This window comes from Hyperoodon ampullatus, assembly GCF_949752795.1.
Source record: "Hyperoodon ampullatus genome assembly, chromosome: 10".
Classification (NCBI taxonomy): Eukaryota; Metazoa; Chordata; class Mammalia; order Artiodactyla; family Ziphiidae; genus Hyperoodon; species Hyperoodon ampullatus.
Genome location: NC_136923.1, coordinates 12,783,592 through 12,802,758, shown reverse-complemented (window position 1 = coordinate 12,802,758; position 19,167 = coordinate 12,783,592). Strand labels below are relative to the sequence as shown.

The window sequence follows — 19,167 nt, the reverse complement described above, 5'->3', positions numbered from 1 at the left end:
TTTGATATTTTTGGAGCCATGAATATATGTAGTTTCTATGTCACCTTTGTTTTTAAAGAAATGACATCTGTGGGCTTTTCTAAGTGTTTCTACTATGTGTGTGTGTGTGTGTGTGAATGGTGTGTATGTGCAATGTGTGTTTAATGTTTTTACCCAGTAATACAAGCAGTCCCAATTTAATTGTAAATGTGAAGGAACACTAAAACTAGTTTACTAAGTGTAATAATATATTAAAAGTATTCTACAGTTTAAAAGCTTTAGTTTCTTTGAACATTGTTATTAGATTTATAAGTGATTATGCCTTTTTAGTAGACAAAAGAAAAGCTATAATGTATTAGAAAGTATATGGAAAAAACATAATATTTGTCCTAATCTAATTTTCAGGCACATCTCCAGACTTTGATTTGGCTGAAATAACTTATGCCACAGAGCTGTGCGCATGCCTGGAATTGAGAGACACAGGTAAAAGATTCTAAACTGTTTCCTGCCTTTCAAAAACTCCAGGAAACCATCCCTTCAGACTCTGGAATTCTACACATCTCAACAGAGACTCTGCTTGAATGTTTACATTTTCTGCTTGCTGTCCTTCATACCACTATATAGTGTTCACCTTTTGTTAAAACTTAACAATTATCAGGAGCTGAGCTTGCTCAGCAAGCCAGCATGGCTAGGATGAGCTTTCCTTTAGCAGCTTGCCGAATGGTGCTGAGCTTGCTAATGACTTCATTAACTGGGTCTTCCCTACAAAATAGTGAGTGTCCACAACTTTGTGTATGTGAAATTAGGCCCTGGTTTACCCCGCAGTCAACATACAGAGAAGCCACCACCGTTGATTGCAATGATCTCCGCTTAACAAGGATTCCCAGCAACCTTTCTAGTGATACTCAAGTGCTTCTCCTACAGAGCAATAACATTGCAAAGACCGTGGATGAGCTTCAGCAGCTTTTCAACCTGACTGAGCTAGATTTCTCCCAAAACAACTTTACAAATATTAAGGAGGTAGGGCTGGCAAACCTGACCCAGCTCACTACTCTGCATTTGGAGGAAAATCAGATTACAGAAATGAATGATTATTGTCTGCAAGATCTCAGCAACCTTCAAGAACTCTACATCAACCATAACCAGATTAGCACTATTTCTGCTAATGCTTTTTCAGGCTTAAAAAATCTTTTAAGGCTCCACCTAAACTCCAACAGATTGAAAGTGATTGATAGCCGCTGGTTTGATTCAACACCCAACCTGGAAATTCTCATGATTGGGGAAAACCCCGTGATTGGAATTCTGGATATGAACTTCAAACCCCTCTCAAATTTGAGAAGCTTAGTTTTGGCAGGAATGTATCTCACTGATATTCCTGGAAATGCCTTGGTGGGCTTGGATAGCCTAGAGAGCCTGTCGTTTTATGATAACAAACTGGTCAAAGTCCCTCAACTTGCCCTGCAAAAAGTTCCAAATTTGAAATTCTTAGACCTCAACAAAAACCCCATCCACAAAATCCAGGAAGGGGACTTCAAAAATATGCTCCGGTTAAAAGAACTGGGAATCAACAATATGGGGGAACTTGTCTCTGTGGACCGCTACGCCCTGGATAACTTGCCTGAACTCACAAAGTTAGAAGCCACCAATAACCCCAAATTATCTTACATCCACAGCTTGGCTTTTCGAAGTGTCCCTGCCCTAGAAAGCCTGATGTTGAACAACAATGCCTTGAATGCCGTTTACCAGAAGACAGTAGAATCCCTTCCTAATCTGCGTGAGATCAGTATCCACAGCAATCCCCTGAGGTGTGACTGTGTTATCCACTGGATTAATTCCAACAAGACAAACATCCGCTTCATGGAGCCCTTATCCATGTTCTGTGCCATGCCGCCTGAATACAGAGGGCAGCAGGTGAAGGAAGTTTTAATTCAGGATTCAGGTGAACAGTGCCTCCCAATGATATCTCATGACACATTCCCAAATCATTTAAACATGGATACTGGCACAGCAGTTTTCCTAGACTGTCGGGCCATGGCTGAGCCAGAACCTGAAATTTACTGGGTCACTCCCCTTGGAAATAAGATAACTGTGGAAACGCTTTCAGATAAATACAAACTAAGTAGTGAAGGTACATTGGAAATATCTAACATACAAACTGAAGACTCAGGAAGATACACCTGTGTTGCCCAGAATGTTGAAGGGGCAGACACTCGAGTGGTGACAATTAAGGTTAATGGAACCCTTCTGGATGGTACCCAGGTGCTGAAAATATATGTCAAGCAGACAGAATCTCATTCCATTTTAGTGTCCTGGAAAGTTAATTCCAATGTCATGACGTCAAACTTAAAATGGTCATCTGCCACCATGAAGATTGACAATCCCCACATAACATATACTGCCAGGGTCCCGGTAGATGTTCACGAATACAACCTAACGCACCTGCAGCCTTCCACAGATTATGAAGTGTGTCTCACAGTGTCCAATATTCATCAGCAGACTCAAAAGTCATGTGTTAATGTCACAACCAAAAATGCCGCCTTCGCGCTGGACATTTCTGATCAAGAAACCAGTACAGCCCTTGCTGCAGTTATGGGGTCCATGTTTGCCGTCATTAGCCTTGCATCCATAGCTGTGTACATTGCCAAAAGATTTAAGAGGAAAAACTACCACCATTCATTAAAAAAGTATATGCAAAAAACCTCTTCAATCCCACTAAATGAGCTGTACCCACCACTCATTAACCTCTGGGAAGGTGACAGTGAGAAAGACAAAGATGGTACTGCAGACACCAAGCCAACCCAAGTTGACACCTCCAGAAGCTATTACATGTGGTAACTCAGTGGATATTTTGCTTCTGGTAGTAAGGAGCACAAAGACGTTTTTGCTTTATTCTGCAAAAGTAACAAGTTGAAGACTTTTGTATTTTTGACTTTGCTAGTTTGTGGCAGAGTGGAGAGGATGGGTGGATATTTCAAATTTTTTTAGTATAGCGTATCGCAAGGGTTTGACACAGCTGGCAGCGTCTCTAGGCTTCCAGTTTGTGTTTGGTTTTTATTCTCATCATTATTATGATTATGATTTTGTTTTAGTTGTTGTGCTAAACTCAATAATGCTGTTCTAACTAAATGCTAAATAAAATGATTAATGACAGGTTGGGGTTCCCCTGTGCTTTTACCAGTAGCATGACCCCTTCCTCTGAAGCCATGAGCACACAGTACCATGTCCTCCAAAAAGCTAACACACAGTTGTGAAGCAGCATTGAACTTTTTGTAGCAATTTGGTCTACAGACTTGTAACTGGAGAAGCTAAGGCTAGACTTGTTACCTTTGTTGAATGATGTTAGTTGACTGTACTGTAATGTTGTATCAACTGAATTGAATGTTTGCTTTTGAACGACTTTTTTTTTTTTGTAATAGTTAAAAGGCTTAGAACACGCTAACAGGCAATAGAAATATGTATATCAGATTTTTTAATGTAACTAACTACATGTTAATTGTTACCTTATTCTTTTTATCTTTAGTAGACACTTTTAAAAGACAATAATTTTGTTGTGTTTAACTCACCAACATGTGGTGTATAATGAAGACAGAACTATATAATAAATTAGTTTTGTTCTGATTTTTTTAGAACACTTGCAATAATGTATCATTTATAGTTCTTGCTAGTTGCAGTGGTGATATTTTTCACATTCCCAAAAACAACCACCAAAATAAATTACCTATATAGCATGTTGCTTTTTAAAACTAGGCCCTAAAAAGTTTTGAATTCTTTTTCTAAGGGAAGAAATAAATATTTTAATGAAGATATTTTAATGAATAGCATTTCTATATTTTAAATATTACTGACCAGACCTAATGGAAGGAAAAGTTCATTTGAAGAAAAAAGGTATATTACTGTATCCCATGTATAGCTAAACGTGGTAAAAGAGATATATACATTGGATATGTCACATTCCTTTTCTGTAAGGGTCTTGTTAAAATTTGATTTTTTTTTAGTAGTATCATATTCCCCAGCAAAGTCTAAAACATGCTGCTATGTAATATTCCAAAATGTATTACATGTTATTCCTCTTTTAACAGCTGTCATTATGCCTAGATCCATATTAGTCCACATGTCAGTGGGGAAATATCTGCTGAGACAAGTAAATGATTAATAGAAAACAGAGCAACTTCTCTACAGTTGGCATTTTTCATCCAAATAATATACAGAAACAGTTTTGCAGAATTAAGTGTTTCACGGGTAATGTGTGTGAAATTTAGAACAGAAGGAGCTAGATTTAGGTAGGATCCCAGTTCCACAAAGTGGGGGAGAGGGAAGATTTAAAAGTATAGGTGGAGGAAAAAGGACCCACTTGAAAATGCAGGTTGATAAAGCAGAGAAACTTTTTTAGAAGGCTGCTCTAGATGGCACCTGCTTCCACAGACATACTATCACACCAGGAACAATGAAATTGTAAAAAGGGACTGAGAGCAAGCAGGTGCCAGCTGAGCAAAAGCAAGGAAGAGGGAGAAAGAAAATGCAGGCAAAGAAGGATGAGGATTTCTTTCTTTGTAAAATTCTTTGTTTCATGAATCACTTAGGAAAAAAATCATCACCTTCCTTCCCATTTCTAAGGTGGAGAAAAGAACTTCAAATGCTGAAGCAAGTAAGCTGCACAGGAAAACAATGAGTGTCCGAACCAGGAACATCTTTGTCCACAGCCTACATTTGTTGGCAGAAAAACCTAGGCCCAGGGAAGCATTGTAACTTGCCCCTGTCAGACTCCTGCCCATTGAGAACTCTGCCCTCCATCTATTGCTCTGGGTCCAGCAGCCTTCTAGGTTGCTGTGCAGAGCTTATCTTTTTCAGTTCTCAACAACTCTTGGTGCCCTTGCTCCAAAAATGCACTATATCCTCAAGTTCTCATTTATTCAGGACATATTTTAGCACAAGGGCAGAGCAGAGGCTCAGGAAAGCTTCTACATTGTGGGTATTGCTGAGTACATGTGGGAAACATCAAGAATTAGAGATGCCTTGGATGCAACCTTGGGCAGGGGTCGGGGTGGGCGTGGGGTTTCCTGTTGGGGATTCTTGTCTTCAAATATCTACAGAGAGTAGTGGACTATCCAAGAAAAACAGTGAAAGGGGAATGACACCGAAGCATTAGGCCCAGAGCAGGGAGCCCAGAGCAGGGAGGAGGCATTGTTTATCCCATAAAGCAATGATTTGAACCTGGCACATAATCAACACTCAAATATTAGCGGAATAAATGAAAACAAAAAACAAAAAAACAACCATTTCTCTATTCTGGATATATAGCAATCACCAGGAAATCCAAGTGTTTTTTTGCCAACTGTCTTTTGCCAGGCCACTTTGGGAGGAAAATATCCCTTTTATTCCTCCTCCAATAAAATATTTGAGCTTCTTTTTCCTTGTCCGTGCTACTTGGTTTGGTTTCCAGTTGATAGAAAGCAAAATGGCATAGCACTTTTTTTCCCCCTAGCCAAGTATTTCCTCATTTGTACTTAATTTAATTTGATAAGTTCGACAGCCAGTAAAATTAGACATCAAACTAGGTCCTGATTGGTAATGGAGGTTATGTCACCTTTACCAATGAAGTGACTACTATAGGTCACTTTCTAATTTCATATTTTCCCTTTTGCTTCGGGCTGCCCTCAGGGCATATAATGTATCTCTAACCTGATTTTACAAGGTTATTTTGGGATCAGCTTCTTAAAACAGGCATTCCCAAATTTGCCTGTTTAATTAATGAGAAACTGAACTGATGCCATGAATATAAAAACAAATGCAATGTTTGATCATCAAATTTTCTAATTTGGCTGTGTGACTGGCAAAAAGGAGTCATCTCCATTCTTTCACAAACAAACAATACCGAAGTCCATTATTTTCTCTCATGTGGTTTTCTATTTATTCATTCATTTATTTGCCAAGGACACCACAATCAGTCCTTTACTTGGTGTTTGCTTCCTCTCTCTGTATTCATCTTCCAGGGCATTTTCTTTTCTTCATTACTGGAAAAAAACATTACACACCCCTAACACTTTGCCGGGAAAACCATACTTTCTGCCTTTCTAGTCATTGATAAGGGGATTTTAACTATTTCTGATGCATTCTAACTACAACTGAAAATGCTTTCTTCACTTCAATTCTTTCACTCTCACCCTGCTTGCAAATAGAGGTTTTTTTATTATTATTCATAAGGGATTACTTGGAGGAAAGATGAATTTGAGAGTCATCATCCATCCAGAGCTCTGGAATGACTTCGGCATAGAATCCCTGCAGGACTTGATCTAATCCGGTGTGGGCACGATTTCTCAGTCCTCCCCCCTCCCCCCTTTGCAGTGATACCAGCACCAGCTCCTTCTCTCTGTACTCCAAGTCAGGAACTTAGGGTATATTGTAAGAATAAAGAGATGTCAAGGGAACTCAGTATTTTTGTACCTGCTGGTTCAGCATTGTCCAGCACACGATAACAGAACTAAATGGGTTTCTTGTATTGTAGAACTCCTCAGAGACTTGATGGTACTAATATTAATTACATAGCATCTCCCACAGCTGTTTGACCATTAGTATATTTCAGGCTACTATTCTGTACTACGGATCCTGAGAAACTGAGGATTTAATTTAATCTCCAAAACAGTCCTGATAAATTGGCTATTATTCTTCACAATTTACAGAAAAGACAACCAAGGCCCATAGGAATAATCATTTGGTGACACCGTACAGTTCTGTAAGTGGGTGACCATGATGGGGCCCTTCACCTCCAGTTTCCTCTCCATCCATCCAGCACCCTTCTAAGGTGGAGGTGGGAGTATCTATAGAAGGTGAGAGGCTGGAGGTCACAGGGCACCTGGGGAAAGCAGAGTAAGTACATACAGGAGAACTCATGGGAGATAACACTGAAAACTTTCTCTATGTCTTAATGTTCTTCTCTCTTCCCCTTTAAAGATTTATGTGCTGGAAATTTCTAAACTACTCATCAAAGCTGTGTTCACATCAGGCTAAATTTTAATTCTAACCTTCAGTTCTCCTATACTCTCCTCTCTGCTACCTGCTCAGAAAATTTGAAAGATTTTGCGGAGGAAATTCCAAGCTCATTCTTTCCTTAGCAGTAAATCATGGAAGGTGTATGTAAAATTAGTAACAAACTCAATGTTTAGCTCCAAAGCTTAAAGGGGGAAATGTGAAATTCATATAACTGGGCAGTTGCAAGGGTGTATATGACATACCTGGAAACAAATGGCTTTTGTACAATCACCAAGTTTGTGGAGTTGGTGGGATATTTTTATTCAGGGTTCTCTCTGTTCCCCAGAAAAAAATTCTATCCAGAGGCAGTAAGACATTAAAAGGATGTCTTTCTTTTTTTTTAAATAAATGTGATAGCCCTCCTGACATACTCCAGTTTTGTCAGTTACATACTACTTAATATGAAGCAAAACCAGTTTCACTCACTTCATGAAAGTAGCTCTGGGTGCAGAGTGGGTCAGACCATGCAGTCCTCTCCTTTCCACCTTGTCTCCCTCCCTCTCTCCCATAAGATTAAACTGACAAGGTAAATTTCAGCCTGGGCCCTGACAAAATGGTCATGAATTCCTAATAGGGGGGCTGCCCTGAATTACGTAGCATTTTAATGCATCACTCTGCACCTCAGCCTGTCTTACTAATATAAACAAGACAGGGTGGTCCTGGAGGGAAGAAAAACAAATTTACAGTGGTGACTTATGAAAGAAAAAGGAGGGAGAAACATTTTTTGTGTACATAGCACTCTGCTAGGAACTTCACATAGATCATTTACATTTAATCCTTTTAATTGACCCTCCTCCCCCAGGGAGTGGGTACAGGGCAGGTACCATTGTCCCTCCATTAGAGAGGAGAAAAATGAATACTCAGCCTCAGAGATGCAAGCAATTTACCTGAAATCGCACAGCTTGTAAAAGGCAGAACTTAAACTTGAGGTCTGTATGCATAAAACTTATTGTTTTTCCATTATAAAATGGTCTGCAGGCTAAATCTGGACCAGGAGTGTAGAACACAGAGCCCAAAAGCCAGTTTGGCACTTGAGATAGAAGGAAAAATGGAGTAAAGAGAGGCACTGCTCAGAAGTGAGGACTCAGGGCTTCCCTGGTGGCGCAGTGGTTGAGAGTCCGCCTGCCGATGCAGGGGACACTGGTTCGTGCCCCGGTCCGGGAAGATCCCACATGCTGCGGAGCGGCTGGGCCTGTGAGCCTTGGCCACTGAGCCTGCGTGTCCAGAGCCTGTGCTCCGCAACGGGAGAGGCCACAACAGTGAGAGGCCCGCGTACAGCAAAAAAAAAAAAAAAAAAGTGAAGACTCAGAGTACAGGGGTCTAATTTAAGACCCAAACCTGAGATCAATATACGGAAATAATAGTAAGCCGGAGAGAGGAAAAAGTAAAGGACTATTTGTGATAATAAATACATACAAGCAAATGGAAGACATTGAAGCTGAAGAAGAAAAAAACAGTTTTAAAAAAAGGGAAGGGTAGTCTGGGTAGGGGTGGAACTCAGTATGGTTATTTTTATGAAATAGGTATATCACTGTTTTACATGGAGAAACTGAGCCTCAGTTCATCAGTCTTAATTTGAAGTCAAATCTTGAAGCCAAGATTTCAACCCTGGCTGTCAGACTCTAAGGCCCAAGACTAACCACTAAACTGTTTTGTAGCTAAAAGGCACCCAGAGGACTGGGCAGGCCATCTCATTTGCTTGATTGATTTAGTTCTTCCCTGAGAGTGAGCAGCAAGAAAAAGGGTAGGTTTCATGACCTTGTAAGGATCTTGCAAGGACCTTCCTACAAAAGGTGTATAAACGTGGGATTAATGCCACGGGCTTTGGTAGGGAGAAAAATTCTGCCTCAGTCTTTTTCTTTTGTAACCATTAAGGTCAGCCTCACATTTTAATCATTTCTCTGATCTGTTTTACACCACATCACCCAGAGCAAAGACTCTTTCTGGTTCTCAGTGTAATCTAATCTTAACTTTCCTGTAAATCATTCCAGCGGACCAGTGTGTGTGTATGGGGGGAGGGCGGAGGTGGGGGAGGTTTTCAGGAGGATAAATTCCCTGGGGTACCTTTAAGTGAAGAGTTTTTATGCCATATCTTTGTGATCTCAATAGCCCTTTATTTTAAAATATATTACTTTCTATCTTATAAGAAGCAGATTGGTTTAAATACCTCCTACTCTACTGATAAAACTATGAAAAAAAGGCCACTATGAATATTAACTAAAAATGTATGCTCCTGTATTATTTTTCGTCTTGTGAGAATATCACACATAACAATGCTCTATTTCACCAAATTTTATTCCAACTGGCTTTGGTGTACCCCTGCCATCATAAGATAGTTCCTATCTGCCATTCATTTTTAAATGGTATTTTTTTCTTCGATTATGACACTAATATATGTTCACTATAGACAATCTGGAGAAAAATAGTAAGAAAAATTAGTGTTTATCAAAATAACCAAGTGAGATTTTGGTATACTTTCTTCTAGCCTTTTTCCCCTCTGTGTGTATATTTATATATGTATATATACAATAATTATAAAATATACATATTTATGAATATAGAATTAGAACCCTGATATATATGATTTTGTATACTGGGTTTTTTTTTCTTCATGCAAAAAATAAGCATCTTCTCATATTATTTATTAAATTCTCTTGGAAAGCCTGTTGTTAAAGTCTGTATAATCATATGGGTATCCAGTGACTGAAAAATTCCTTCCTTTGGGGGCACTTTACCTCTACTACATCAAGCACTAGGGGCATAAAAATAAGTATCCCATGCCCATGCTCTCCAGTGCACAGTCACAAAGAAAGATGAACATCCACATAAGTGATCACCCAGCATAAGAGCTGCCACCAAGAGGATGAAATCGTGGCATGAAAGCACAGGAAAAAGAACCCTGGTCAGCTGGGGAGCTCAAACTTCAAATCTTACTACCTAAGCTCAGAATTAAAAGATGAAGTGAGGGACGTCCCTGGTGGCGCAGTGGTTAAGAATCTGCCTGCCAATGCATGGGACACGGGTTCGAGCCCTGGTCCAGGAAGATCCCACATGCCGCGGAGCAACTAAGCCCATGCGCCACAACTACTGAGCCTGTGCTCTAGAGCCCACGAGCCACAACTACTGAAGCCCGCACGCTTAGAGCCCGTGCTCCTCAACAAGAGAAGCCACCGCAATGAGAAGCCCGGGCACTGCAACGAAGATTAGCCCCCTCTCGCCGCAACCAGAGAATGACTGCGCAGCAATGAAGACTCAACACAGCCAAAAATAAATAAATAAATTTATAAATTTATTTAAAAAAAATGATGAGGTGAGCATTCAAGGAGCCACCATTCAGAGGGAGGGTGTTCTGGGTGAAAGAAGCAAATCCCCATGATCACAGAGCTTCCAATGACATGGAAGGCGGCTTTTCTCAGAGGAGCTGGGGATTCTGGAGGCATTCTGGCGATGAGGAAAGGGCTACTAAAAATACAGAGTAACTAATCAGGAAGCTGAGGCAGGAGGAAAGTTTTTGTGCAGAGATGAGAAGGTGAGGCTGAGTAATACAAGGGGTCTATGGGCCCCAGAAGGAGCTTTGCTCCCTATTTAATTTCTTTTAGCCATTCCACATAATCCCTGGAGGAGTGCCTTCCTGGTGAGATAAGAGAAGCTTGCAAGAGCAACTTGATAAACCTCCCAAGCCCTGGGGCTTCAACGTGGAATCTCAACTGCAGAAATACTTAAAACCCAAGCATTAAACAAATGACAGATTGCCCTAATTGCATATGTCTACCCATCAGTGGCCTGCAGTTAGTTCAGGTTTCCTTTGGTGATTGTGGTGTCAAGGAAATAGGAAGCGCATGTTTGGAAAATGGAAACTGATTATGTGAGATCTTAAAGCACAAAAACTCTCTGTTCAACTTACCCACTAAATACAAATATTTCTGGTTCTCTTGTTTAGAAAAAAACCTGATTTTTTAACGTAAGAAACTAGGCCTTGGGCTGGGAATAGCAATAAAGAACAAGCCATACTTTGACACATCTACCTCCAGACTCGCACACTGCACCCCTCTTTGTTCCCCAAGCAAAAGAGGTAAAAAACACTGTAGTGTAACCTAATACAAAATACTTCTGAATCTAGAATCCATTCATATGGGATTTCCTTTGGATTCTTAATGTGATTAATTCCTGAGAATAGAAATTCATGACAGCAAGAAGAGTTTGGTAGAGAAGTTTCATTTTCCTAATTCTGCTCTTAATATTAGTGGGACATAATATTTAGTAGTGTTTTTTTCATTGGGAGATTTGTCCAAGCCTATTTTCACATTCCCTCAACTCACCCTCTGAATTATTGGTCTTTCTCTGGAGAAAGATTCAAATAACCATTCTACAGATATCTTCATTCCAATCCATTTTCCCCAGACAGACAATGTAAGTTATAGTTATCTTCCCATTAGGTACATAAATCGAGACAAGCAGTTTTGTAGACAATGAAAAACACTGGGCAGTCCTAAAGTCAATAGCAGTTTGTTGAATGAGTGAATTCATTCACAATTTTGACTTTGGAGTGAAAAATACATTTTTGCTAGGAGCAGATTCATCTTCCTAGTTAGATTTTGTTTTGGCTGGTAATAGATTTTTGGACTGCTGCAGGGAGCAAGATGGCATTTGGTTGATTTGGGGAACAGACTGCATTTCTTGTATTTTCTTTCTATTTTTCTTCTGTATTGAGGTCTGGGAAACTTTGCCTTAACTTCAATCCAAGTTTCTGGATATCATGCAACCTAGGACATCTGCTTGAGCTGAGCCACTTTTGGTGACCCAGGATTGTTGGGATTTCCTGAACACACCACACAACAGCTTACATTGTCTGGGCATATAGCTAGCAACTGTCAGTGGCTTTGGTAGCCTCGAGTACTCCCCATGCAGATGAGTACATATTCTTTATAGTTCAGTGGAGTACACCTTCCCAATTCCCAAACTCTGGAAGCCTTAGTCAAAATAGCATAGCCACCTTTTTGTTTTTGTTTTTGTTTTTGTTTTTCCCACAAAGCCTTGTGCTTCGCAGACAAGCAGGAATTCATATACAATCTCCCTCATGTTTCACAACTACCAATAGGCAGGCTGGGGAAGAGTTTTGTTAAGAGCAATGCCACTAGGGGAGAAATGTAAAGAAAGCCATGCAATGCAGTGACTGTAGAAATGCCAAACAATGGGGACAATGTAGACAGAAAACTGCTTAGGGGCAGAGGGCAGAGAGACAACCACCTCCCTAAAAGCTCTGTACCATGCAACCATGGTAGAAGCAGAGAAAGGACAAAGTTTGCTGAAAACGAGCCTCTTAAATTGATCTTCTGTGAATCGGTCTCCTTTTCCCTCCTTTTTCCTCATTTTCTCTAAGCAAAGCACTCTGACATTTCTACATCACTCCTAGCCCCTCTCTCACTTGGGTTTTCTCCTGGGGAGTGAGGAGAACTTCTAGTTGGACGTAGAAGAGTAGAGGCAGGGTCCTAGTCATTAAGTTATCTTTTAAATTGTGAGACCCAGGGAAAGATAACAACTTGGCCAAATCTCCCCATCCAGTGAGTAGAGAAACTGAAACTAGAACCACGGCCTCCTGAATTTCAGAAACAGGCAAACTTAAGCTTACCCCCAAATTTCCCCACCTTGCATCAAAAAGATAATTGTATCAGGCTTATTTCATTTAGTTTGTCAAGGACAAATAATCTGTGGTCGTACAGTGTTCTGGTTATGAAAGTCCTGCTTTTAACTCCTACAATATAGGTGGGAAATTCCTTTCTGTTTTTAACCTCAACACCTTGCCCATATCAACTGCGCTGAGCAAAACCACAGGTAGCACCCCCGTCCCAAGGCCAATTCTATTCTTGAAAAGAAGCATTTTTTTCAATATATAGGGGACTTCATCTTTTTTTTCTACCACCTTGCGAAGGAAGAAGATGACGACAGAAATAATCCATCATAATCTGTTCAAATAACAAAGCACTGTTTCCCATGCAATCACTTTTAACCTGGATCATGAGTGAAAATGGTAGCTATCACAGAGAAAAGAACTATGAATCTGAAAAGATTCAGCTCTCACATACAGAATCCCCAAAACCAACCTAAATTCATGAGCCATAAAATATATCTGACATGTCACCAAATCCTCCCCAGGCTCAAGGTTCAAAAGGTCTTCGAATCTCACTATACACACTTTCTGAGGAATTTCAAATTTAGGATGAAATGTGGTCTTCTGATGGAATGATACACATGGTAACCACAGAGAGTTCCTTTCACTCCACACAGATCCTTTCCCTGAATAAATATTTATTGAGCATCTACTGTGTGCTGGACATGATCACAGGGTAGTTGCATTTACCAGTTAAGGCCAAGCAGCATGCTAGGGAGGACTGACGTTACCTCAGAGATGCAGGGGAAAGGAAGAAACATGCTCCAGATCTCAGCCACCAAAAGGGAGTCCAGAAGAGCATCCTTGATTCAAGCGGCTGCCACTTTCACCTCAAAAAAGAATGTCAACAGGATTTAAAGAAAGGAGAGGTGACTTAGAAGGGTGGGGAGCAGGAAAGGAGGAATTACTTTTGTGGAAGCAGTTAGATAGGAGGCAACACTGTGAGAGGGCATCAGAGAACGAAGAACATTTGAACTCGGGAAAGAGGGGAAGGAGTGAGGAAAAGCATGAGGCAAAAGAAATCTGAAAGAAAATGTAAATTATGGGGTACTTGCAATAGTGCTTGCAGAAGTAATTAGTTCCATTTGCTGGATCAGGGGAGAGAGGTGGTAAAAATAACCACCTTTTATTGAGCCTTTACAATGTTGTAGGCATAAAAGTGTGCACTTTATACGCATAATTTTAATTAATCTTCAAAACAACCCCCAGGAGATAGGTTCCATTGTTTGCTCCATGAGAAAACAGGAGGTTTGGAAAGATTAAGCAATTTGCCCGAGGTCATCCAAGACGCAGAATCAGATATTTAATCCCAGAATCTATGCTCGTAAACACAACACTATTCTACAATTTGATTGCAAGAAAACTTAAGTGCAGAGTGAATGCTGAAGACTTTATCTACAAGTGTTGGGGAGCTGGTGAAGGGTTTTGAACGATAACATAATCAATGTCATTCTTCAGGAAGGCAAAGAGATCCAATAAGCGTCCAAAATATACACAAAAAAGACCTCCTAGAATTTATACAGAGAGTAAAAATAATACAGCTTTCAAGAACAAAGGCTCTTTCCCAACCTCAACTACCATTAAGGAATTGAAGCAGTCAGCAAGTCTCCACCCTTCCCCACCCTCATTTCATGCATAGCTCCAGGTCATCAGACTTTGGGCACCAGAACAAAGGAGGCTGGAGGGACAGGGGACTCAAATCCTCACAGGTGGTTGATGGAAGGTTCAACACACAAATTGCCTCACCTTTCGAAGCAGTATAGAAACAAAAATCAATCACCTATAGAGATGGTACACAGGTTGGAGATTATCTAGCGCAAACGATTAATCTCAGTGTGTATCCCTACTACCCCGTCACCCCCTTTCTGCCTCGGTAGTATGAACTGTTTGGCTTTTCAAAACTGACAAAAAAAAAAAAGAAGGGTGCACTTTTTACAGCAACTTAACACAACAAAATGTGTGTTAAGAATTTCTTCATCAGAAAAATAAAGAGATAAACAAATTACTTTTCAAACTTAAAAAGAATCTATTGATACTTGGTGAATTACCCATTTCAGTGCTACCAGATACATATGCTAAAGCTCCTTAAGAAGTTCCCATTGATATAGAAGAGATCCACATGTTTGGTATCATGTGTCAACTTATTTATTTCTTGTCTATAATTGGTATCTTTAAAATCACTTTCATGGGAAATTGCCTATTCGGTTATTGGAATTTGAAATCTCATGGGCAGTTATCTTGGCATATGTGGTCAAATCCTGTCATAAAGGAACAGGAAGATTAGATCATGGGTTATATAATTCATTCATTCATCACTAAATAAATCTTTATTGAGCCCCTACTATTTGTCAGGCACTGTGCTGGGTGCTGGGGACACAAGACGCACAAAGCGTACTTGGTTCCTGCCCCACTTGAACTTTTATGCTCTTGATGGGCAACCAGAGATAAATAAGTTAAATAATTAGTTAACTAATTTCAGCTTATGATAAGTGTTATAAAGAAAATGAAAGTACTGAATAAAAATAACTGGTGTGGGAGAAAGAGAGCGGTCTGTTCCTTTCCCCCAGCATGGCTACCTATAGTACATTGTAGATCCTGCTAATATGAGAAGACTCAATACCCTGGGTGCTGGCATGATAGCAGAAGCTGACTGTACTCTGATGAGGATGCTTTGTTACTGAAATATCTCCCTAGCAAAGGATGCACAGCAGTTTTCAAATGGCATTTCCATTCATCACTGCAGCACTTCTGAGAGGCAAGAGAGAGATTCAAGCCTCATTACCTCTATTTTTAAAAAAAAGAGGGGGCTTCCCTGGTGGCGCAGTGGTTGAGAGTCTGCCTGCCGATGCAGGGGACGCGGGTTCATGCCCCGGTCCGGGAAGATCCCACGTTCCGCGGAGCGGCTGGGCCCGTAAGCCATGGCCGCTGAGCCTACGAGTCCGGAGCCTGTGCTCCGCAACGGGAGAGGACACAACAGTGAGAGGCCCGCGTACACCCCCCAAAAAATAAAAAAATAAATAAAAATAAAAAAAAAGAGGAAGGGCAATGACTAGAGAACTACCCCCAGCCAAATACCAAGGAGCAGAGCAGCTGCAGGGTTGACTCAGTGGCTGAGCTCGACTCCCCTGCTCCTAGCTGTTTCCACTAGTCTGTTCATTCTCTCCTTCAGTGTAAGTTAGGAACTCACACATGCCTGGAGGTTTTGGAAATAAACCAGCTCAAACTAACTCAGCAAAAAGGGCTAATCTGTTACACCAAGAAAATTGTTCCCAGTAGTCATTAATATGAAATTTGATTACCTAAACTTATAAAATATCCTATGTGAGAAATCTAATAAGTGGAATCACAGACTGAATAATTTTCTTGAATATCTTGCCTGGCTTTTTCCCTCCTTCACAATAACAACAACAAACAAATAATAACCTTCCACTGGAAATTTCTTTGATGTCATAGTCGCCACATCAAGTGGAATGTATTATAAGGCAAAGTCATTATGAACCATACCCAGAAGAAAAGATTCAATTATTCAAATATCCAAAGGACTCATTTAGAGAATCATAAATGAGTGTTCTGGAGGGGATGAAGAATCAAAGAACAGTTAAAATCTTTAACATTCCAGACACGGTTTGAAGCCAAGAAAAGTAAAATGACTTATCAAAGGTCACACAACTACTGAACCAGAACTCAAATTTCAGTTTCAATCCAGTGCTCTGTTGCAGGTATTAGAAACTCTACTCAATAGTCAACATATCTCTGGGACACAGTGAAGACAGAGACCGTGTGGCTTAAGAAAGCCCAGGACATTTTATTTATCTCATAATGTCAACACAGCAACCTGTAGGTAAACAGGGCAATGACTCAATGACTAAAATGCCTTATACTTTTTACATTATTAAGTTTTTGCCATACTTAAGATATAGACAAAACCTGCAAGAATAGTTTCGAAAAATTCCCGGATACCTTTTACCCAGATCCTCCAAATGATAACATTTTACTACATTTGTTTCATTCTCTCTGTCTCTCTCTTCTCAACTGTTTGTTTCTTATATGATGTTCCTTCATCCTTAAATAATTCAGTGTGCATTTCTCAAAAATAAGAAAATTCTCTTAAGGATTCTAAGCATAAAAAATAAGAATATTCTTGTACATGACCACAGTACAATTTATAAAATCAGGGCCACTGATATTGATAAAATACTATTATCTAATCTAAAGCCCTTATTCCGATTTTTTTTCAGTTGCCTTAATAATGTTCTTAATAGCAAAATAAAAACTCAAGATCATGTATTTCTTTTAGTTTTCATGTATTTTTAGTCTCCTTTATTCTGGAATAGTTATAGTTCTTGAATCTTCCTTTGTATTTCATGACATTGACATTTTTTAAGAGGACACGCCAGTTGTTTTATAGAGTGTCCCTCAATTTGGTTCTGTCACTTTTTTTCATGATTAGATTCAAGTTATGCCCTTTTGGCAGGAATACACTCAGTGCCTCATATCGGAAAGATGATTATGTCCCATTGACCAATTAGATCATTTGCTTAAGGTGATGGCTACCAGATTTCTCCACCGTCAAGCTACTCTTTTACCCTTTGTAATGTCCTTGTAGGGAAATACTTTGAGACTATGTAAACTCCTGTTATTCCCGAATTTTTACCCCCTGGTTTTAGCATCCACTGAACTTTCTTGCTTGAATCAGTTATTATTATGATGTTTGCCAAATAATGATTTTATGATTCTATCCTCCCTTCTTCATTTATTAGTTGGATTTGACTGTAGGAAGAACTTTCCCTTCTTATTTATCTGTTTGTTGTTTCTTTATCAGTGGACTCACGGATCCTTACTTTATTCAATAGGTAGTAATCCTTTATAATCATTATTTATTATCTAGATTTGGCTATTGGGAGTTCCTTCAAGCTGGCTCCTGTGTCCGTTTGACTTACTCCCATAATTTTTTTATATAAATTTATTTAATTAATTTATTTATTTTTGGCTGTGTTGGGTCTTCGGTGCTGCAGGCGGGCTTTCTCTAGTTGCAGCAAGCAGGGGCTACTCTTCGTTGCAGTGCGTGGGCTTCTCATTGCAGTGGCTTCTCTCGTTGTGGAGCACGGGCTCTAGGTGCACGGGCTTCAGTAGTTGTGGCACGCAGGCTCAGTAGTTGTGGCTCACGGGCTCTAGAGCACAAGCTCAGTAGTTGTGGCGCACGGGCTTAGTTGCTCCGCGGCATGTGGGATCTTCCCGGACATGGCTCAAAACCATGTCCCCTGCATTGGCAGGTGGATTCTCTACCACTGCGCCACCAGGGAAGCCCCTACTCCCATCATTTTTTGAGTACTCAAAGAAATTCACTCTTCTAAGGGTTTACAGATATTAAGCAATTGAGATGCAAGAAGCAGACCCTGAGGCAGGAAAGGAATAAAGACACAGATGTAGAGAATGGACTTGAGGACACAGGCAGGGGGAAGGGTAAGCTGGGACGAAGTGAGAGAGTAGCATTGACATATATACACTACCAGATGTAAAACAGCTAGCTAGTGGGAAGCAGCCGCATAGCACAGGGAGATCAGCTCGGTGCTTTGTGACTACCTAGATGGGTGGGGTAGGGAGGATGGGAGGGAGGGAGACGCAAGAGGGAAGAGATATGGGGATATATGTATATGTGTTTAGCTGATTCACTTTGTTATACAGCAGAAACTAACACAGCATTGTAAAGCAATCATACTCCAATAAAGACGTTAAAAAAAAAAAACAAAGAAGTAGACCCTGAGATTTGAATGGAAGTACAGATCTTCCTTGACTCGCGATGGGGTTACGTCCCCATAAATCCATCATAAGTTGAAAATATCGTTAAGTAGAAAGTGCACTTTATTTACCTAACCTACTGAACATCATAGCTTTGCCTAGCCTACTTTCAGCATGCTCTGAACATTAGCCTACAGTTGGGCAAAATTATCTAACACAAAGCCTATTTTATAATAAAGTATTGAATATCTTCTGTAATGTAATGAATACTATATTGAAACTAAAAAATAGAATGTTTGTCTGAGTACAGAATGATTGTAAGTGTATTGGTTGTTTACCCTTGTGCTGTGTGGCTGACCAGGAGATGCAGCTGCCACTCCCCAGCATCAAGAGAGAATATCATACCACATATCACTAGCCTAGGAAAAGATCAAAATTCAAAATCCAAAGTACAATTTCTACTGAAGGTATATTGCTTTCACACCCCTGTAAAGTTGAAAAATCGTAAGTAGAACAATCGTAAGTTGGGGACCATATGAATTTGAATGTGGGAGGTTCTTCCAGGAAATGGGGGTTAGTGAAACAGGAAAGGGAAGGAAACCAGGAAAGGGTATATTAATGAGCAAGTAATCAACATGGATAGCTGGAGCAAAGGCCTGCTGGGAAACTCTGGAAACTGTGCAGAACATATGCTCAGAGCTATCTCACTCAAGGAGTGAGGGAACTGGGTTATTTTACACTGAGGTAGGCAGAAT

General features: G+C 40.1%; 1 protein-coding gene across 1 annotated transcript; it reads left to right on the top strand.

Moving 5' to 3' along the window:
- Nucleotides 1–663: 663 nt before the first annotated feature.
- Nucleotides 664–2,814, top strand: LRRN1 (leucine rich repeat neuronal 1; the record flags this gene model as incomplete). Its single annotated transcript, XM_079712436.1, has 1 exon — nucleotides 664–2,814. The coding sequence occupies one exon, from the start codon at nucleotides 664–666 to the stop codon at nucleotides 2,812–2,814; it is 2,151 nt and encodes a 716-aa protein (XP_079568562.1).
- Between the last annotated feature and the right edge of the window lie 16,353 nt (nucleotides 2,815–19,167).